At 60.3% G+C, this 22,212-nt stretch overlaps 1 protein-coding gene across 1 annotated transcript; it reads right to left on the reverse strand.

Moving 5' to 3' along the window:
- Positions 1-914: 914 nt before the first annotated feature.
- LOC132243207 (disintegrin and metalloproteinase domain-containing protein 2-like) lies at positions 915-22,147 on the reverse strand. The gene is made up of 19 exons (XM_059731810.1): positions 22,010-22,147; positions 19,518-19,576; positions 18,834-18,912; positions 17,734-17,810; positions 17,450-17,633; positions 16,488-16,553; positions 16,099-16,170; positions 15,406-15,572; positions 15,224-15,305; positions 14,654-14,790; positions 13,923-14,103; positions 12,296-12,385; positions 11,585-11,783; positions 10,685-10,790; positions 9,116-9,299; positions 8,800-8,880; positions 8,086-8,197; positions 7,191-7,347; positions 915-1,285 (listed from the first exon to the last, which is right to left on the reverse strand). The coding sequence occupies exons 1-19, from the start codon at positions 22,145-22,147 to the stop codon at positions 1,141-1,143; spliced, it is 2,316 nt and encodes a 771-aa protein (XP_059587793.1). The 3' UTR covers positions 915-1,140.
- Positions 22,148-22,212: the final 65 nt, after the last annotated feature.

The raw sequence follows: 22,212 nt of genomic DNA on the forward strand, positions 1-22,212 counted from the left end.
GTAGTAACTGGGTATATTTTTTCTTCTCTACTTCTCCTTCCCCACTTGCTCTGCAGCAATGCTTCTTTTACCTAAGCTAAAGATACCTGTGAAGCCCAGAAATCATGTAGGGTCTGCTCATCAAGAGGCTAAAGATTGGGACGTGCTGAGTTTGAAATACATAAGGGGATCACCTTGTACAGGCTGATTGACCCAGTTTGGCTCAGACGGGCCCTAATGAACTGAATGCTGGACACCCAGCCGGATGCAGAGGTAGTCTGTTCGCCTGTGTGCTTGTGTCTGACTGCAGTTTATTCTTGCTCTAATGAACTGATTCTTGGCATAGGAGGGTGTCAGCCTGTCTGTGCTGATCAACCCGGCCAGGTCAGGCGTGTCACGTTAACCTGTGTTTGTATGTGTATGACTGATTTGGTGACTGGAGGAACCCAGCCCCGTTGACACTGAGTCCTGCAAGATAGCGCCGCTGGGGGTGAGGACTGGCAAAAGTGAGAGATACAGCTCCATATAGAAACACAAGTAACACAAACAGCACATTGATAGAATTACCAAGACCCTAGAAACACATCCCTAATAAATGAGCACATCCCAAAGTGATGGGCAAATCTGGTAACAAGAGCGACGGGCAACTAAGGACAAGCTCTATTTGCATGTGCCATATACCGCAAGGGCCCCGCACGCTCCTTGTCTTTCCCCATCCCAGGACAAGAGGCACCTACCTCAGTCCGGTGCAGGTGCCAAGCGTCACCATCGACTTGGGGAAACCAGCATCCTCGGTATCCTTGGTAGAAGCAGTCGTGCTGGCGGGAGGAACCGCGGACACAACCAGCGCGGGTTCACAGCAGGCAGATCCTGCCCGACTAGTCCGCTTTCTTTTTACCAGCGGGTCACAAAATGCTTGGACGAAGGAACAGAGGTAGATGTTATGTCCTTAGACTTTAAAAAGGCCTTTGACACAGCGTGGCACCCAACTCTGATAAACAAACGACACAGTGGTCACGTAGATTATCACGCAGTCTGGAAAATTGGCTTGTGGGACACACCCAGAGAGCGGCGGTGGACGGGTCAGTTTCTACTTGGAGACGTGTGGGCAGCTGAGTCCCGCAAAAGGCTCTGTCCCAGGACCGGTACTGTTCAATATCTTCACGGGTGACTTGGACGAGGGAGTAGAAAGCACCTGGTCCAAGTTGGCAGATGACACCAAACCAAGGCGAGGAGGGAGACACACTCGAGGGCAGGGAGCGCCTCCAGGAGGATTCGGACGGGCTGGGGAGGTGGGCGGAACAGACTAGGAGGCAGGTGAACAAAGCTAAGTGTCACGTGCTGCACCTGGGAAGGGAGAATCAGCCACACGCCGACAGCCCGGCAGGCACCCTTCTACGTCGCGCAACTGCGGACAGGGATCTTGGAGTCGGAGTCGACTCCAAAATGAACACAAGCCGCCGATGTGATGAAGTCAGAAGTCAAGCTAACCGTGCTCTTCCTTGCATAAGCAGGTGCATCACAAACAGGGCCGGGGAGGCGATACTTTCCCTCTAGGTGGCATGGGTCAGGCCACAGCTGGAGAGCTGCGTCCCGTTTGGAGGGATGTAGATCACCAGGAGAGGGCTCAGAGGAGGGCCACCCATCTGGTAAAGGCCTCCAGAAAAGACCCTACGAGGACCGATTGAGGGACCTGGATCTCTTCAGCCTCCGCAAGACAAGGCCGAGAGGTGAGCTTCCGGCCGTCTACAAACTCATCGGGGGGTGGGGGCAGCAGGAAATAGGGGATACGAGGTTTACCAGGGCATCCCTCGGGGTAACTAGAACCAAAGGGCCGCAAAGCGAGGGCGAGCAAACTTATACTGGACGGCAGGAAAAAACTTTACGGTGTGGGTTGCCAAAATACGGACTACGCTTCCAAGGGCGGTGTTGCTGCCCCCTTCCTTGGAGGTATTTCAGAGGAGATTGGACAAACACCTGGCTGGGGGTGTCTGACCCCAGTGCTCTTTCCTGCCCAGGGCAGGGGATGGACTCGATGATCTGATAGGTCCCGTCCGACCCTAAAAGCCAGGAAATGGATTACACCGGGAAACACAAACAACCTCGACAGATGAACGGACCCCCCGTCGGGAGCTGATCCACCCCACGCCTGTGGCTGGGACCGGCTTCTCCTTCTCAGCTGTCTGAAACCATTTCTCCTTGCTAGGTCACATTCCCAGAGGCCCAGCCGGGCTGTACCCCAGCACCCTCAGCCTGTGGGCGGCAGCTTGTGCAGGAGCCCGCTCTGGCAGCAGACAGGCTGCCACACGTTCTACACAGGAGGGCCCACCTGGAGGTCCAGGGGCCATCACGAGGCCACAGTCACTTTGTCCCCACTTCCCCGGGAGCACAAACATCCATCACAAGGCACCAGAGTCACGGGGGAGGTTCCCACACTGAGCTGTTTCGCTGCACGTAGGGGCAGTGCCTGTCCTGACCTTCATTGCACCCATGGCCCTGGTTGCAGTGAAGCCAGCCTGAGAAGCTGGTGACAGAGCGCATTTTGGACCATGACGGACCCAAGGGCACTGGGCGAGCTACAACCCAACCAGGGCAGCATCGCTAGGCACCACGTCCTTCCTGCGACGGGCTTGCAGGGACCACCAAGGGACCAGACGGGGGCAAGAGACCGCGCCGCTTACTGCTTCTGCAGGTGAACGGCGGAGGGCACCCGTTCTACAACGATGCTGAAGGAGACCTTTGACAGCAGCCAGCCGCCAGAAAAAAGACAGATTAGGCCCAAGCGTTTCCCCAAGTGCCACAGGTCTGACCACCAGCCACACTGAGGCCAAGGCCCGGTGCCCCTGCCCCGACAGCTGGACAAGCTGGGCTACCAAGAGCTTTTCCCATAGCACCCTAGCGGGCACTGGGAACACTTGGGTGCGGGCGACGCCTGTGGCTCCTGCTTGGCAGGACCAGAATGTGCCCGCTGGGTGGTCAGGCTGCACCCCCCAGCACACAGCACAGCCGCACACCCCTAGCCAGCACAGGCCCCACGCACCAGTGCACACCGCTTGACCCCGCGCTCAAGGTGGCTGCTTGGCACTGCCCCTGCCTTCTCCAGGACTACGGCCCCCCCGTTGATCTGAGTCCCTTTGCCTGCACGTCGCTGACATGCGTGCACAGACAGCAACCGTGCACGCGAGGACTGCCGAAGCCTCTTGCCTGCCCGTGACGCGGCCTCTGCCCTGGCCAGGTCCTGCCTTGCTCCTGCACGGCTCTGACACACGCTGCCTTCCACAGTGCACAGGGCAGGCTCCGCCGTGCCTATGTGTGCCGTGGCCCTCGAGAAGCACCTGCAGTGTCCCGCTCTGGGCAGCCAGGCCTTGCGGTCGCAGCTCCCGCTGCTCCAGCCATCTGTCTCTGGCGTTGCCCAGGCTTCCCTCCCATTCTGCCACGCAGAGCACTGCCTTCCAGCTGCGTATCACTAGGCGAAGGCGGAAAGACAGTGCCACCCCAATGACCCTGGGCAGGCATTTGCCAAAAATCCTTGGCAAAGCACGGCTGAGACGGAGCTCAACACCTTGCTAGACCTAGCAGGCATCGGGAGCCAGCCCCCACCCTGAGCTAACGACAGCCATGGTCTCTAAGCCCTGGCTTGTGTTGTGGGACCTGCAGGGAACATCCCACACCTGGGGGTCTTTGTGGGAGGAAGCAGCGTGTTCCCCCGCCCTGGGGCCCGGCTCAGTTAGCTCTGCCAGCCAGTGCACAAAGCGCCGAGTTCAGGAGGTTGCCTTCTCAGCAGCTTTGGTCGCTTCCGTGGGACCACTGCTTCGATTCCCGCTTCAAGAAGCGCATGCCTGGGCACCCGCGGCTTGGTCGGCACTACTTGGCCTCCGGCTCGGCAGGCTCTGGGGGCCCCCTCAGGGCAGGAGCCCTTGCGAGGCGTGTGGGGGGCAAAGAGCCAGGTTGCTAGTCACTCTCAGAAAGCTTTTTATTCCACATGGGCACTCACTGGGCAGGGAAGAGGGCTATCAGACACCACCGCTGACTCCCAGTGGGACTCGCAGCAAAACACACACCCCGCTCAAAGCTGCGGCACCCACTCAGGAGAAAATACACCATGCTCACTCATTACAACAGGCACCCGCTTCTGCAGGAAGCCCTGCGGGGCTGCTCCATCCTTCTCGCGGCCCGTCTTCCAAACATGTCTTGGGTTGTCTGCCAGCTCGTACTGTCTGCCTCTAGAAATTCCCAAAACGGGCCCTCAGCTCCTCCGGGCTATGCCCTGCAGCAAACAGACCAAGGACTTAAATGCCCTGCTGTCACCAGCCTCCAGAGCGCAGCGCTAAGGCAGCAGGTTGGCAATGGCAAACTACCGCGCACGCAAGAAGCTAGCTCTAGGCACTCCCGACGTTTCTACGCCACGTTGAGGATGCACCTTGCTTTCTACTGCGTGTGGCAGGCATCACGTCGGCCAAACTGGGCACCAGAGCGGGCCAAAGGCTGCGCGCTTGCTGTCCCTTTCACCCTCACCTTCTGGATCAAAGTAGCGCCTTTCGGATCGAGGGGGCAACTGCCTAGCCCCCGAGCAAAGCTGTCGACACATCCATCTGACACATACTAACAGCAAAGCAACCGGCGCTCCGGGCCTACGGCACCGTTAGACAGCTGACATTTACCTGGGATCTCCCGGCTTGCCCACGTCTTCTAGGCTGCATTGAGAAATAACAACGCAAAGGCTGTAAATCGGGCACCAGACGTGTATCCGACGCCATCTCAAAGTTACAGAGAGACAACTCACTATCGGACCCGTTACATTTAGTCACAGGCACTCTCCCATCCCTTCACTCCCGCGCCACAGCATTACATATCCACCCGCCATTCCCCATGCATCTCACGATCCTCTCCCTCGGCCTCCCGAGGTATGGGCACCCTCCGGGCTCGTTACCTCGCTACTGGAAGGCGTAGGGGGGATTGTGGGCAGCTTTCTTGCTTTCCAAACAGACTTTTCCCCAGAGAGGGTGGAATTCATGCTGTTCCCCAGGGCCGAGGGCCTGGTTGGGAGATTTCCTGCAGGTGTCTAGCCCTCCTTCCCATTTCCACAGAGCTGTACTCGCGTGCCGCAGGGAGCCAATGAGGACCGGGGGCGTCTGAGCGGTTCCACCCCACGCTGGGGCACGGTGGTACCCTCCGTGCTGCCATTGGCAGCGCGGGCAAAAATCCACGAGAGCCTCTGGCCCTGTCTGCTAGTCACCCTCAGCTGGCTAATCGCCCTTGGCGAACCTGCACGCACGGACATATCTTCCCCTACTCTAGCGGCTCTTCAGACCATGCCGGGATAGCCGATGGCTATTTGGGAACATGCCCACATATGCCTTGCAGCTTGCGGGCCCGTACGGGGGAGCAGTCTTCCTCCGCTCCCAGGTTGCTGCATCCTTCCTGAGTTCCCACATGGGAAAGGAGAGGGTTCTCTGGGAAGCGGCAGTTCCAGCTACAGGCCCTGGTCCTCTGGGACTACCCTCAGTGTCCTTCAAGAACCTGTAAGGTGCCTAATCATTATCACCTGTCCTTTGCTTGTTGACGGTGAGAACAGCAACAGCTCGGCCAGGCCTACACGTCAAATCTTGGCCACCACATGAAAATCACAGCACCTCTTGCACAAAAACGCCAAGGGCCAGCTGGGACCATACCAAATAGAGCAACCCCACTCGGTCTCATGCACTGTGCGAGATTAGGTCACGCCAAGGAGATGGTTCACAGAGAACTGACCCACTCATCACACGTATGTGTGTGTCTCAGAAGCCAAGAAAAGGCAGGAAAGTGAGAGATGCATTTCAATGGCCCTAGCAGCTAGAGGAAACAAAAGGCTCAAGAGGCATCTGAAGAGAAACTTGTAAAAGAGACAGGAAAGATGTCCTGTACGTGACAAACGCTTCTGCCAACAAACCTCCTAAGGTACAGGGTGCTAAAAAAGTCTGACCCGTTCCGTGGGGGGCGTTGAAACACAAACCGCCGCCTGTACGAGCTCCTGCAAACGTGCCCGACTGACACCTCTAAGCATCCTGTCTGACTGCTCAGGCCCATCGCCTGTAAACCGACCTACAAGGACAGGGTCTGCAGAGATGCACACCTTTTACCCCTAAGCAATGCAAGAACAGGAGCCTGGCAACTCACAGTTATGAGATGGTGAGCAACACCTTTTCCTCCCCTTGTTTGGACTCTAATCGGCCAACTATCAAGGAAAAAGGCTTCCAAGTGATACAGTTAAACAGGCTAAGACCTCACAGAATTTGCCAGCGAGGCACGCGCTCCCAGAGAAACAGAGAGAGATCGCTGCTGCATCGCACCCGGCTTAACCAGCAACGGGTCCTGCGTGGTGCAGGCTGCAAGACTGGACCGGCTTCCTTCGCCGGCCTCGGGGAGAGAACGCTACTGCTGCTAAACATGCACTAAGACTCTGTGAAGCAGCGCATTTTAGTTTGGGAAGGAGTCTTTTTCTGCCGTTTGGTTTTATAAGCTTGCTTGCAGTATTGTTATTAAAGCCTTTCTGCTACGACTCAGCCAGGTGTTGTGTCAATTTGTGGGGCACGAGGTTGAATAACCCGCCCTCTCAACGCAACAGGCTCACACCCACCACAGCCTCGCAAGGCCTGGCATATCCACTGCGACACTTGCAGGTCTCCCTTCTCAGCTGTCCAGGGACACCAGGGAATCCTACACCAGCAGCCACCCCGCCAACCCTACGAGAGGCAGGGCAAGCTACCTTTCGCTGCTCTGACAGTTTCTGCTCAGCCCACTGTTTTGCAGCCCTCCACCACTGCCGGGCCTGCGTGGGGCAGCCCAGTTGGAGACAGCAGCCCCGCTGGGCGCACCTCCTGCCCTAATGCGCTCCTCTTAGGCTGAGCTGCCGGCCCCTCTTCTGCCGTTCTGATCCATCTCACCCACGGGCTCCTACCACTCGGCTACAGCTCGTCCCACCTTTACAGTCCCGTCGCGTCCAGACACCTCCTCCCATCCCTCTACCAAGCCCCCGGGGCAAAACATGGTGGGAGCACTCCAGACGCTGTCTGAGGCTCCCAGCCCCTGCCCGGGGCCCTGCGGTCTCGCCCCGACTTCTGCCCAGCGGGGGATTTCCTGCAGCATGCCACCCAGCTACGGGTGCTGGCCCCAGACCCAGGCAGATCCCTGAGCCGAATGCCAACCATTCCCTTACAAACAGACCCATTTACTTGTCAGCCTGCAGCTCCTCCTTGTCACAGCACTGTGCCAGCTTCTTGCGCTTCATCACCAGGATGACAGAACCAACCAAGACCGGCAGAAAGAGAAAGCAGCTCAGCAGCAGCCAGTTTCTCACAGTGGTCATGTGGACTCCGTCGGTGATCGGACCTGCAAAGGAAAAGGTTGTTACCGACAGCGTGGGTCCTGAACGCGCGGTCTCCCGGCTCCCGCAGCCCCGCCTGGGCAGGGCGTGGGGCTCTGAGGCCAGAGAAGCGCGGCTCTGGGGTGGGCCATCCGTGAAGGACGGAACGCCCGTCGGCAAGTTCCAAGGCCGGTTCGCCTCTCGCCCAGCTGTCAGCTGAGAGCAGCCCTGGAGCTGGGCTCCTCCGGGTCAACCACCTACACAGCCGGACCAGTTCTACTCAGGGTGGGCACCGTAACCTCGACGCCACCCACTGCAAGCAGGGGCTGGGACTTTACAGCAAGCTCTGCACACCTCACATTTCTTGTGTGCTCGACCTGGTTCAGGTACCCCTGCCAGCCTGCCTGCAAAAGCCCCAATGCACCCTGGCACGCTCTAGCAACTCACACTGGCAATGGCGCACCAGGACCATCGTCACTGGCCGGGGGAGAGAGGCTACGTTTTGGCCGCACGCCGAGAGAGCGCACCAGTAATTCCCAAGTTTTTGTCACCGGGCATGACTGTGACAGACTCTGGCGGGCAAAAGAAAGGTGGGGGCTGCCATCCTCTATCCCCTGCCACAGTTCAACAAGAGGCTCTCTTGCCGCACTTTGTCCCCTAACTGGGCGTCTCAGCTGCCCCGTGGGACCCGTGTCAGGGAATTTCCCTGGGAAGCGATTCAGATGTCAGTCTGGGAGGAAAAGGACCATTTCCGGGCTACTGACTGCTTCTGAAGTTGCTGTCGATGCTTCCCCCAAAGCCAGCTTTCGTCTTAACGGTGCAGTCGGGCGGCATCCAGCCAGATTCGCAGTGACAGTTTCCTCTGTTGTTGCAGACCTGCGAGACGAGCGTGACAGAAGGGGGAACGAGGCAGCGTGTCACAGGCTGCCCCCGTGCTCCCCCAGCTCCGGGGCACTCCCACTGCCCATGCTCGCGGGCAAGCCTTTCGCCATCCCTCGTCATCCACATCTCAGGTCTGCTAGCTGTGCACGAGCCCATCCCCGCATTCGTGTCACATCTCAGGCCTCAAGGTCTCCCCAAGCCCACGTTTCCCGAGGCACCGTGAAGAAGGAGGCGCGGATATGGAGCTGGAAGCAATTCCGGGTGGCACACAGCTGCGCCAGCTGCGCTCCTGGCCTTGCAGTCTCGGGTCACCGCCCACCCAAGCAACTCAACACCAACCCAAAGGGCACAGGTCCGTATCAACACAGTGCCGTGCTTCACAGCCCAGGGGTGCCAGCAGTTCCTCCCACCTTGGCTAGGGAACCCGTGAAGCACCCGAGCTGCTCGGGGGACGGACGGTGGCTTTCGCCACCTTCCACTGACGCCCGCCATGTGCCAGCCGCGTCGCCAGACTGCACGGGCCAGGTGTCGGCCCATGCTTGCAACTTCCCTATGGGGTCACTCCCCGTGGCAAGACACATGCTGCTTGCACTCACCCCGCGATTGTTGCATTTGGCCGCCACGTCACAGTTGTAGCCCAGGACAGAAACGTCCACGCACTTCCGGTTTATGCAGATCTAGAAGCCAGACAGACCCACGATTCCCCGTTGCTAGGAATCCCAGCCCGCACTATGCCCGCCCCTTTGAGGGCTGCACCAAGACTCAGGGCCCTCTGCCCAGAGCCAACGTCACCCCAACACCGCCAGCCTGGGGCGCGGGTCTGAGAGTGACAGGGCACTGCCTATGCTGTCAAAAGCGCGCCCTTTCCTGGCGCACACAGCCACCGCTACACCTCAGCGGGCCTTTGCTTACCTTCTTGTCCCCGCAGACGGTGCCATCGCTCACCGCCATGGGGTCTGTCTTGCCCAGTTCCTGCATGTAATCCAGGGTGACGCACAGGTGACTCTTGGCCCTGGCATAGATGACGGCTGCTGTCGTCTTCACAAAGGGCTTTTTTAGCGGCAGCTCACACACCAGCTTCCCGCAGAGGAAGTCGCTGCCAAGGCATCAGAGGACGGTAACCGTGAGGCTTTCCGCACCCCGCCACCCCCCGGTCATTGTCCTTGCGGTCCAAGCACACCGCCTTTTCCGGTCGCCAACCCCTGCATGGGGAGCCCCACCTGCCGTATCTTCCCTGCCCTCCACTGCACCCCTGGTGCCATGCAGGTGCATCCCCAGGCCTGGCACACCCCAACTTCCTAAGGAAACGCAGCTGTAGGAAGCCGTCCGGTCCGGCGAGGCTCCGAGCAGCCCATGCCCCGAGGTGGGGGGCGACGGGATCGGGGAAGGATAGCAGTGTTCCCTTCCAGACCCTCCTAGAGGGCAGCTGCTGCAGGCCAGAGGATTCCAGCCAGAAACGCAGGATGGCCCTAGCACTTTCCCTCAGCTCCCTGCTGCTGCAGAAGACCCCGAGGGAGACCTGTGCTTCTCAAAGTGCTGCAAAGCATGTTCGGAAGCCTAAGGAGAGCTTCGCGGCATTTCTTGCCAGCGGAGCATCGCCGACAAAATAACCCGCAAAACGAAAGCCGCGCTCACTCCGGTTTACGTGGCCGCGGAAGAGGGGATTAACCATACGAAGGCTGTGCGCATGTCGCCTCCTAATCACCTTCCCCGGCAGAACGCCAGGAAGGCAGGGAGCACTGAGACCACCCAGGGATTTCCACAGCACACGGACGTAGCAACCCTGCTGTCAGAGCACAGCCCCCACCGGGGCTGCAAACCTCACGGTGCCTGGCACAAGCAAATCCCAAAGGGCTCCGTGGGCCTGGGCAGGGGGAGCAACTGGGGCGGAGGTGGCAGCAAGGGGGACTGTAGGGTGTTCGGCCCGCCGCGCTTCGTGGTTGCACCCTGTGGCAGGCTCCCCAGCACCGCGGGCACCTTGCCGAGATGGTTTGCTGCTCCTCGTTTGGTGCGGGAAGACCCTACGGACCCTCGGTCTCTCTCAAGAGCCCATGCCCGCAGCCCAGCGCTCTGCCAGCGGGCAGCAAGCTGTGTGCGAGGGGCCCTCCGCCGGCTGGCTGTGCTGACCCAGGGAGGCAGGCTGCTGCCCGCACCTGGCACCCTTCAGCTGCTTCTCTTGCCCCTTCCCGGGGCGAGCAGACGGTGGCAGAGCTGGAGCAGGAGGCCCCTAGGAGGCGGCCCGGGATGCCATTCCTGGCAGCGCCACGCTGGTATCAACAGGCCGACGGCCATCGGGCAGCGGGAGATGCCCCACCCCGGCCCTTTGCCACTGCACTGCAACAGGCAGCTTCTCGCCAGCCTGCTCCTGAAGCCATGTGGGGGCCAACACCCAGGTAAATAGCCTGAGCCACCACTTTTCTGTCTGGCACACAGCCCCGCTCCCACTTGCCAGGAGGCCATTCCCAGTTCAGCCACTCATACCTCGCCGGGCAGCTCAGGTACCCCCTCGGCTGGGAGCCACAGTTCCCCATGCGGTCGTTTTTGCTATTGACTTCTTCGTAGCAAGCCAAAGGTGCGCTTTTTGCCCCTGCAAACACAGAGACAGGAGCGCCACTTGCCAGAGACACACGGAGATTGGACGCGGCAACTGCTTACGGGCACACGTCACTTGTCCCAACCCAGCGGCCTTAGCCAACCCTTCCTGTCAATGCTCGAGCCAGCTCTCTTCGAGGCCCTTTGGTTGCGGCAGATTCGGCATGCAACCTTCTCCCTGCCCTGGCCCCAGATGCTGTGAGGGACCCGCCCCAGCCTAGGCCCTCTCCCACTTGGACACCTTCACAAACGGGCTGTGAAAGCCAACAATGCAGTACCAGGCTGCCTCCTGTCGCCAAAATACCACCACTACCACCGCCTGCCCAGCTCCCCAGGCTCCGGCGCCTGCAGCACCCAGGGCCTGTGCAGACTGCAGGGAGCTGGCAAGCCCCATGTTGCAGTTCCACCTTTTCCGCTGACCTAGTCTCTGCACCACATCCAGGCCACTGGCAGCAGCGACGCGGCTCGTGCGATTCAGCACCAGCACGTGAGAAACAGCAGCCGGCTGCCAATGCAAGATGCTGCTGCCAGTGGCGCTCTACAAAGAGGCGTCACTTGACCGGTCCCTTGCCAGGGGACCACGCTGGCAAGCGCCAAGGCGGGCGAGCATGGCTGGCCTGCACGTGTAATTTGTCAAACTCTAGGAAGCCCAGCCCGGTGTGTGGAGGCCCCCGTGCCCTGGGACTCGTACGCACTTGGGCCGTCATGCCGCAGGGACCTGACCGGATTTGAGGCGTCCCACTAAAAAGCCATCAGAGCCCAGTCCCATCGCACGTTGGTCTCTCTTACCTCTCCCAAACACTTGGGTGCACTGCTTGTCGGCCAGCTGGCACCTGCTTTTGTAACAGTAGCCAGACTGCCGCTTGCATGGGTGCCCATCCATGACCCAGAAGTCAGGCGGGCAGGCCCCAGAGGATCCGTTGCAGTACTCCTGGAGATCGCACTCACCGTCCACAGTGCTTCGACATAATGTACCGTTGCGCAGGAACTGGCAGAGAGAAGCCACGGCACAGGGTCGGGACCCAGTTGGAGGGACTTCAGGCACGCAAGTGCCCAAGGGCTGGAGATCTGGCAGTGGTTTTGCTGGCAGGAAGCAAGGACGCTGGAAAACCACCCGGCTCCCCGTAAAACTGCACCACGGTTAGGATGGCTCCCGCTGGTTAGCATACGAAACTCTAGGTCCCTGGGCCTGTTTAAACCCCTGCAATGCACCTTCCCTCTGCACCACCCCAAGGCAACGAAAACTCCCTGCAACCTGGCCGCATTCTCATCGTGTCGACAACAAGGCTTTGCACAGCTTGCAGGTGTACACGCGCACATGCCGTGGGCTCTGCTTTCCGCCACGTGGCAGCAGAGCAGGCAAAATCGACAGCGTGAACGCGTGGCCCCACTCCCATACGCCATGACAGACCGTGCGCGTCTGAACCGCAAAGCGCGCGCGGCACAGACATTCCAGTCGAGACAGCCATGGGCCGCGACCGTTCAGAGTGCCCCGCTTACCTGGCACTCCCAGCAGCAGAGCCCAGTGGAACATTTGATGTTGCTTCTGAATCTGCAGGTGGGCTGGCAGCACCGGCTCCTCTGGCACTCCTGAAAGCCAATGGCAGAGGCCCAACTGCGTTTCCAATGCTAGAAAGAACAGTTGCGGGCGGCCACGAGAACCGCGCTGGCCGTCACAGAAAGGAAAGCACCGCATCGCACGGGTGCAGGCTCGGCCACTTGGAGCCTCTGGCAGGATAGCAGGGACGCCAGCCATTCATACCCCTGCCTCCCCCTGCCTGACACCCTCACGCCTTTCACCTAGCTGCAGGGAGCACGTTTTATCCACGATGCCTCCTACACCAGGGTCAAATCCCACCCCTGTTGGCACAGTCATAGACCGGCGTGGCTGAAAGGGACCTGAGGACAGCAGGACACATCCCCCGGGGCTGCCTGGGGAGAGGGCTGCCTGAAGGTCAGCCGGCAGGCAGGGCTGCGGGATGCGGCTGGCACAGGCGACGCAGCATGGAATAGAGCCCAGGCATTCTGGGACGCATCGTCCCCTGGCGCGGCAGCAGAGTCCGCTGCTGCCGAGGAGAGCCCCACTTGCTCGTCCCCACTGTTAACACTTTGTCTGGCTTCTCCCCATGGGCATCAGCAGGCAAGCATGGGGCAACGCCGCCTCCCCCGCCGCTTCCCAAAATGCCCGGTGCCCTACGGTGCTGCATCCGGCTGGGCCAAGTCCAGAGGGAGGGTGAGAGAGCACTGCCCTGGGGACTTCCTTCAGACCTTCGGCCTCAGGACGGCTCTAGTCCCTCTGCCCGCTACGGGCAGCGGCATCCTGGCCAAACTGTCCATGTGCCGTTCTGACCCACTGCACAAACCCTCGTCAAATCACGGCACGCAGCTCTGGGCTTCCCTATCTGCCTCAGGGCAGGGACATGTGGGCAGACCTCTCACTGTCCCGCCGCTACGAGGTTGCCGCAGACCCTGGCTTCAAGCCAGAGGACACTGCCTCTTGCTACAGAGGAAGGCAGCAAGGCCGTGCCAGGCTGACTGTGGCGTACGATTCGTTCCAGACCCCAACTGTGGTGCTCGGTTGGACCCTGAGCTCTGGCTTAGCCCTCTCCATGCTCCCTCCAGTCCTAGGCTTCTACGTTACGGGACTCCCTGGAGTCCCGGGAGGCGCAGCTACCGAGGGACAAGATTTCACCTGGGGCAGGAGGGCGGTGACAGAACCAGGGGATCTCCTTGGCCTGCAGACATGCTCCAGCCCTTCTCCCTCAGCTGATGCTCTCGGGCAGCACTGCGCACAGAGCTTTTCTCCCTGGCAGCTGCCCGTCAGCAACTACACAGGTTGGTACGACAACCATGACCCACTGTATCCCAAACCCACTGTACCAGGGCGCTCTCTTGTTGGCTCGTCCCCCCGACCCCTGCTGTGAGGACAGGGGATGTCTTACGGAGATCGGCACCCACAACCTCAGACACGCTTCTGATTGCAAAGGTGGGAGAAACATCCAAGCGACGCCAACAAAGCGATCCAAGCCAGAGTTAACGAGCGAGACCTATGATGACCTCCCGAGGTCCCTTTGCAACCCTTTTCTCCAATTTTATCTCCGTTCTGTGCCTGGGGCTGCCTGCTCACCCATGACGAGCCGCAGTCGCACTCCTCCCCGGGTTCCACGATATTGTTGCCGCAGACAGGCGCCCGGTACGACACGTTCATGTGCGGCCTGTTCAGGAGGCAGCGTCCATCCTCGCTCGCCAGGAACCTCACCAAGTCTCGGATGCTGCAGGCGCTGAAGGCCCTGGGGCCGCTGGCACCTCTGACAGACAGAGCAGACAGCTGGCATTAGACCCCCAAAATGCTCACAGGTGCATTTTGGGGGTCTAACAACTACGCTGTCCTGATCCCACGGCTTTCACATGAACCGTCTGCCTGCCACACGGGGCCACAGCCTGACTGATGGGTACCCCAGGCGGAGCGCATTCCACCTGTACGGGACACGGCAGTAGGGCCATCTTTTCTGTGTCATGCTCCCGTGCAGCCCTGGGCCTCAGGAGAGCACCTCTGGGGCGAGAGAGCAGGGCCGCTCCCTCAGGCAAGCAATCCTCCGCTCTGGTGTGGAGACCCCTCGTGCTGATGCTGGAGCTCGGTCAGCGGGGCTGTCGCCGACGACACCAGCACCGTGCTCTGACCCAGCAGCGGCCAGGTGCCAGGGCAGCACACGTTTTGGGTCAGGAACAAACAGGGCCGGAGTCCGACCCAGGACAAGGGGGCGCAAGACTGCACCTACAGGGATGCTCACGCCTACGTGGGTTACATACAGGCCCACCCACAGGAGCCCGGCCTGGCCCGGCGAGGCGCATCCTTACACTGCGCCGGGGTGCATGACGCAGGTGGCTCCCGCGCAGCGACAGGTCCTGGGGTCCTCGAGGGTCATCCCCAGGCTCAGCCCCAGCAGCTGAGCCACGACGACTGAAAAGGTCTCCAGGGTCACCGCTCTCTGGTACTGTGGCAAGGGGACATGGCAGGCGCATTGCAGAGGCAGGAAGGCAGGCTCCCGCGCTCACCAGGGCTGCTCTGCTCCACACTATGGCCAACAGTCACCGACAACACAGCTACCCCGAGCCCACCCCTGCAGCACGAGGGCCCGGTGGCAGGCTGAACTCCGTCCAGAGGCAGAGATTGCTCTGCGCCAGCTGCAGGGCGGCAACGCCGCCCAAAGGCCAGAGCAGCCCGCGTGTACCCGTGTCCTGAGCAGGGGTCCCGAGGTGCTGCAGTGCTGTCCCCACCTCACTGCCCCCCGCTGCTCTGCAGACACTTTGCCCCTGCCGTGGCTGGATGCAGCCTCCCCTCCCCCGTGCAGCAGCCGGGGCTCGTGCTGAGGCACTGCAGGGCTGGGGGCACCCATCGCCCTCCCGCAGGCTGCTCTGGGCACCTACCAGGGCCACCCCTCCCGAATAGTTGCGCAGACACAGCTGCCCTGCAAAGGAGGCCCCCACGTGCTCTGGCCGCTCCCGGGACCTGCAACACACAGAGAGGCCCCGGGTCCCACCGTGCTCTCGCCGGCCGCGGGCAGGCTGCCGGGATCCGGGGTGCATGGCCCCCCGCCCCCTCGTCTTACACCAACAGGTAGCTGAGGTCGTGCGGCCGCAGCGGGCGGTGCAGGCTCTTCCACCGCAGAAACCTCCACAGCAACTCGGGGGCTTCCCCTGCCGTCGCCATCTGGTCCTCGTCCACCCACAGCTCCAGGGACGACAGGATGATGGTCACATTGAGAGGGGCAAACACCTGCCGGGGCAGCACAAGACAGGCCAGGTCACCCAGCGCTGGGGCTGGGCGACCTCTGGGAGGAGCGAGGCACCGACACGCAGAAAAACCATGCACAGCAAGAGAGAACACCCCACGGAAGGGCTCCTTGGGGGCCCCACAACTACACCTCATCCGTCCAACACCCATTCAGTCCCAGAGGGAGTCAGGCGGTTCAAAGTGGCTCCTCCCTGTCTGTGGTAACAAGCCCTGCCAACTTTCAAAAGAGCCTGGCCAACGCTCAGCCCTAGAAATCAGGAGCAGGCCAGCTCCATTAGCTGTGCGACACCTGCAGGAGGCGCAGCTGCCCCGCTGGCCCGGTGCAGACCCCTTCCCTCTGAGCTGCTCCAGCTCTGGGCTCAGCAGCAGGTCCGCAGCAGACCCAGGACCAGAGCCCCATAGGCCTGGTGCTCGGCCCCTGCTCCCAGGGCCGTGCTACCACACAGCAATCCCCGCAGAGAGTCTCGTTTCCCCCGGGAACAGGCAAGGCCGAGGGGCAGCAACTCACACTGTTGACAAAGCTGAGGAGCTGCACGACCTTCTCTGTCACCACCTCCTTGTCAGAGCCCATGTAGTCGTACTGCAACACAGAACGCGGCGCGTCACAGCAGCACCCGCGGCAAGGGGAGCGCTCGGCTTTTACGCACGCCCAGGGGTTGCCCTTGCCATACTACGCCTTCCCCCAGGCCTCCCCCCCATCTCTGCACCAGATCCTCCCTCGTCCTCCGCAAAAAGGACAGGGCAGGCACTGAATCAGGACGTTTCCAAACCGGCCACGGGCTCCAGGGCCAGAAAGCTGGGCATCCCCTGTGACCATGCCCCCAGGCGGCTAGCTCTCCAACACGAGCAGCTACGCTTTTGCACCGAGGACAATCCCGTCAAAGCTTCAGTACTCACTAGAGCCTTAGCCACAACCACGTGCATTTCCACGTATCTGGGGGATTTGCTGAGGCCTTGTATTGGCTGGAAAGGAGAAAGGAAAACAAAAGATCTTCTCTACTGCACACCCTGTGCTCACTCCTGACTGTGCTCCTCGGACGGGCTTGCCCCTGCTCGCCTCCCATGCTACTTGGTGATGGCAGGACTTGTGAGAGGCCACAGCGTCACAAACCTGCCAGCGACCCCAAGGGCTGGACTGCACTTGGCCCCACGGACACTTAGGACAGGATTTCATGATGGGCAACACGGAGAGGACCAATGCCTCCACAGCTGAGGCTTCTTGAATAGCAACCCCACCCCGAAGCCAGAAAGCCCTGGAAGGGACAAGCCCTTCTCCATCTCTCCTAGTGCAGGGAGGGTCCAGGTCTGATGCTCTCGTGCCACATTTCTGTGCAGTCACAGCCTGCTTTGCCTGCCTCTGGGCTCCTGTCACAGGCAGAAGGCCTCAAACACCTCACCCACTTGCACTGGATTTCCTCCCTGCCCCGAGGCTGCCCTGGCCTTGCCCTGCCGTGGCTCCTCGTCGGTGTGGCTCGGTGCCCCGCCAGGCACACCGCGCTTCTCACAGCGCTGCTCCCCGATCCCTGCTTTACTGCGACGGACAGGTTCTGCGCAGGCAGCCAGCCACCCAGAGCTGCCCTCTTCCACGCATGAGCTTGTCCCACCCTGGCTGCCAGAGGGGGGCACCGGCACCCAGCTGCTGCAGGACATCCCACACCGCGGAGCGGGGCAGGCGACACAGGCCAAGGGACTGGGCTACAGCCTCGGGTACGGGGACTGCCATCGCAGCGGGGGCTGTTCCCTGACACCTGCGCCGTTCCTACAGACTGTGGCGGCCCAGTCTCCCCCCGAATGCTTCACGTGGGCATTCACAGAGCCGATCGGCTATGACACCCGCCCTTGCTGAGTACATCACTTACTATAGCATCTCTTCCTGCATCTGGCTGAAGTATGACTCCTCCGTCCCCTGAAAGAGTGTCGTTCTCCACAAAGAGCCGACTCTCAACGTCCTCGTTCCAGACCCGATACATCAAGTGCTGGAACCCAGGCGCCGAGTCCAAGGGCTCGATGCCGTAGGTGACATTCTCCACCTGCAGAACCCCCCTGAGAGGGGAGAGATGACCACAAGTGAGCAGCGAGAAACGGTAGCCAATTGCGTGTGAACCACGCAACGAGGGCGCTCAGGTAGAAGACAGGCACCTACCTCAGTCCAGTGCAGGTGCTGAGAGTCACAACCGAACTGGGGAAACCAACAACGTATCCTCTGTAGAAGCAGTCGCGCTGGAGGGAAGAACCAGAAAAACACCGGGGGCTTCTGCATCGTGCAGGAGAGATCCCCGATGGAGAGCCCCAAGCAGGACGCAAAGATGAGGACTCTCGTTGCTGAGGCCGTGCCGTCGCTGCCATTCCAAGGGAGGGTTCAACCCCTGGGACCACAGGAGCACAGTTTGCACATGAAACCTTCACGTGCTCTGCTTTTCTCTGCCTTGCGCCGCTCCGCTGACCCACGCCCTTAGACACCTGCTGCTTCTCAACCTGTGGCACCCATCTCCCAGTCTGAGCACCTCCGAATGTTTTGTGGGCCAGTGGTCTCGGCCCCCTGCCAAAAACCGTGACTTCCCCTTGGCCACCAGGGAATCTTTGTCCACAGATTCCAGGAGAAATAGACTTGCGGGGGGAAGCCAGGGAGCTCCACAGCCTCAGCAAGGCTGGCTGCCCGTATCCTCGAGCCTTGGACGTGGCTACCCTTTTCTCTTTAAGGGTGCTTAGCCGTGGCCACGGACATTGTCCTGTGTATTACCAAGCCACCCACTTCAGGGCTGGGAAAGCAGGGCCTGCCGGCAGCCAGATGCTCCCGACTTGCCGAGAAGTTCGAGGCAGGAAGGGCTCCAGAAACACCGATCACCCTTCCCTTCCAGCCAGTCGCTGTGGACTCTGCCCCCGAGGACTGTGATGAGAGGTTGGCAGTTGTGCCGGGTCGGATCTGTCCACCCAGTGAGCACGGGACTCCCCGGGGACCACAACCCCCTGCTCCACGGAGCCCCGTGGTGGCAGAAAGGGCAAAATCGCGCCGCTCCATGTTCCCCAGTGCCTCATCTGACCGGTGCCAACTCCTGCAGCACATTCCCGCGCGTCCCTGAGGAAGCGCTCGGCACGGTCAGTCAAGTATCAGCAGCGCACGGAAAAGTGCTAGGTGCTTTCCAGGAGAAGAGAGTCCCGCGCTGTTTATCGAGAGAAGGAAAGACCCCAGGGACCCCTTCTGACAAACCCGAGTTGCTGCTGGGTGTAGTAACCACCTCTTACCTTAATAGTTGGGATTTCAGCATGCACGGCACCTTGTCTGCTGTAAGTATACACCCTGAAATCACTGGGTAAAAACACTCTACAAAGGGGAAGGGGGAGAAAATGAGGAAAATGGAAGAAAAACCCCTTGACCTTCCAAAGCAACTATTCCTGAAATCGTTATTCCTACCCATTCCTGACATTTGAGCTAGCTGGGAGGCAGCCACAAACCCTTCAGAGGTTTGAAAACCCTTCAGGGTTTTGACCCCCTGTGTCTGCGGGGCAGTTTCTGTAGCCTCTGACCCCCAGGACGCACTCAGCCTCCACGCTATAGCGCGTTCAGGAGCCGGCCGGGCCGAGATGTGTCCTACAGAAGAGGGGGCCCACCTGGAGTGTGGCCACATTCACTTGAGTGGCTTTGGTCCCCACTACCCTGACAGCACAAACCTCTGACTCGAAGCCCCAGATTCACAGGCCTGGCAGGCAGGTTCCCACACTGAGCTGTTTCGCTGCCCTTACGGCACCCAGGGCCTTGTCAGCCTGGGCGGCTGGTGACAGAGTGCGTTTCAGACCACAACAGACCCAAGGGCACCAGGAGACCTATGACCCAACTGGCGTGGCATCGCTAGGCAGGACCTCCTCCCTGTGACGGGCTTGCGGGAACCACCGAGGGACCGGCCGGGGGTGGGAGACCACGCCACTTACTGCTGCTGCAGGTGAACGGTGTAGGGCTTCCCTTCTATTGTAAGCACATAGGAGATCTTCTACAGCAGCCCGGAGGTCAGAAAAAAGGCAGATTACTACCCGAGTGTTTTTCACCGCACAATACATCTGCAACTCACACTTGCAACCTTCATTCAAAAGTATGCGGTAACCACATACACCCCCAGTGGTGCTGGGAAGCAAAGGGCCAACATGGGTGGGAGGTGCCAGCTCAGCTACCAAAGGGCTTGCTCCCGGGGGTCTTCCACAGCTGTACTCTGTGCGGCATGGGTCAGTCGTGAACTGCATCCCTTGACATGCAGTTCTGCCATTCTTTCGCGCTAGTGGAGCCAGCAAAGAAGGGCAGAAAGCCCCAAGAATAAAAATGCCCTTATAGTTTCACAGTTTCATAGTAGTTAGGGGTCAGAAGGGACCTAAATAGATCATCTAGTCTGACCCCCAGCCACTGGCCCCAGACAGGTGTTCATCCAACCTCTTTCTGAATTTAACCAAAGTAGGAGCGAGGATCCCTTCTCTAGGAAGTTGGTTCCAGAACCTAGCCACCCTGACAGTGAAACAGTGCCTCCTAATCTCTAATCTGAACCTATTCTCCAGCAGCTTCGGGCCATTGTTCCTCGTCACCCCAGGTGCTGCTGGGGGGAATAGGGCCCTTCCTATTTGCTGCTGATCTCCCCTAACGAGTTTGTAGGCAGCCACCAAATCTCCCCTCAGCCTCCGCTTGCTGGGGCTGAACAGGTTCAGGTCCCTCAGCCTCTCCTCATAGGGCCTGCCCTGTTGCCCTCCAACCAAGCGGGTGGCCCTCCTCTGAACCCTCTCAAGGCAGGCCACGTCCTTCTTAAAGTGCGGTGCCCAGAACTGGACGTAGTACTCCAGTTGAGGCCGGACCAATGTCGTGTAGAGGGGGAGTATCACCGCTCTGGACTGGCTTGAGATGCGTCTTTGGATGCACAATAAGGTGCAGTTGGCTTTGCTGGCTGCGGTCTGGCATTGGCAGATCACGTTCATCTTGGAGTCAATAATGACTCCAAGATCCCATTCTGCCTCTGCTCTCAAGGGGGAGCTCCCCAGGTTGTATGTATGCTGTGGATTCCTTCTCCCCAGGTGCAGCACCCTGCATTTATCCACATTGAAGCCCATCCTATTCCCATCCGCCCACTTCTGTAGTCTGTCTGAGTCTAGTTGCAGCCTCTCTCTCCTTTTGAGCGTGCCTACCTCTCCCCACATCTTGGTGTCATTAGCAAACTTGGACAATGTGTTTTCCACCCCCTCGTTCAAGTCGCTGATGAAGATGTTGATCAGTGTAGGGCCCAGGACCGAGCCCTGGGAGACCCTACTGTTCACATCCCACCAGGATGAGTATGACCCGTCCACCACTACTCTCTGGGTGCGCCCCATCAGCCACGTTTTTACCCATCCGACTGTGTAGGCATCAATGCCACAGTCACTCAGTTTATTAATGAGAATGGGGTGAGAGACAGTGTCAAAGTCCAGAAAGACTATGTCCACAGCAATACCATCGTCCAGGGATTGTTACCTGGCCATAAAAGGCCATCAGGTTGGTCTGGAAGGACCTGCCTTTGATGAACCCATGCTGATTTCCCCATGGCATGATCTCCCCTGCTGGCCCTCACAGATGTGATCCGTGACAAGGATTTTCCCCAAGACCAATGTGAGGCTTATGGGCCTATAGTTTCCTGGGTCCTCCTTTCTCCCTTTCTTGTAAATGGGGACCACATTAGCTAGTTTCCAATCTCCGGGCACCTGGCCTGTGGACCACGATTGCTTGTACAGCCGGGCCAAGGGCACAGCAATGACCCCCACCAGCTCTCTCAACACCCGTGGGTGGAGGGCATCAGGGCCCGCAGATTTAAAAACATCCAGCCCTTCCAGAAGATCCCTAACTACTTCTGCGCAGACGAGGAGCCCTAGAGGAGCGCAGATGCTGCCACAACCACTCAGTCCAACGAGCAGCGGTCTGAAAGTCACACGCACATGGTACACGCGTGCCAACACACAGCCCTGCATGCCAAGGGGCACGCTCCGCCCCGTCTCCCATCTGGGACCCGAGCCACCCCACCAGAGCTCATGCTCTTGTTGTCCCAGACAGGGCGGGCAGATGCACTGGACAGCTAAGGGCACGGCCACTTCCAGGCGGCCCAGAGGCAAATCTCCCCGTGACGCGCGGGAATGCCCACAACAGCACCAGACCGACAGGCCCCCTCAGCCCCCAGCACAGCCTGTCCCAGGGGGTGCAAAGAAAGGCGCATCCCCAGCCTGGCACCTCCTTCCTCTCTCCCATTTCCAGAGTTGCAGAAGACAAGGGCAGCCAGGGACCCTGGCGGGCATCTGCCCCCCGCCTGCTCGGAGCAGGGCCACCCCAAGGGCCCATCCCTTTGTGCTGTCAGCCCGGGACCACGGGGCATCGCCGCGCTGCTCTGGGTGCACCTCTCCCCGCCCGCCCGGCCACGCGGTACCGGGGCTCCGGGGGGCGCCGAGGAGAGCAGCCAGGGCACCAGGATGTGCAGGGCGGTCCGCTGCGCGGCGGAGGCCGGGGCCCCGGGCAGGGTGGCGCCGAGGCGGGCGGCCAGGAGCAGCGGCAGCAGGGCCCGCATCGTGCGGCCGCCCCAACCGTCTGCGGGGCGCGCGGCGGGCACGCGGGGCGGGGCGGGGCGGGGCA

Source organism: Alligator mississippiensis, chromosome 7, assembly GCF_030867095.1.
Source record: "Alligator mississippiensis isolate rAllMis1 chromosome 7, rAllMis1, whole genome shotgun sequence".
In the NCBI taxonomy this organism is placed as follows: domain Eukaryota; kingdom Metazoa; phylum Chordata; order Crocodylia; family Alligatoridae; genus Alligator; species Alligator mississippiensis.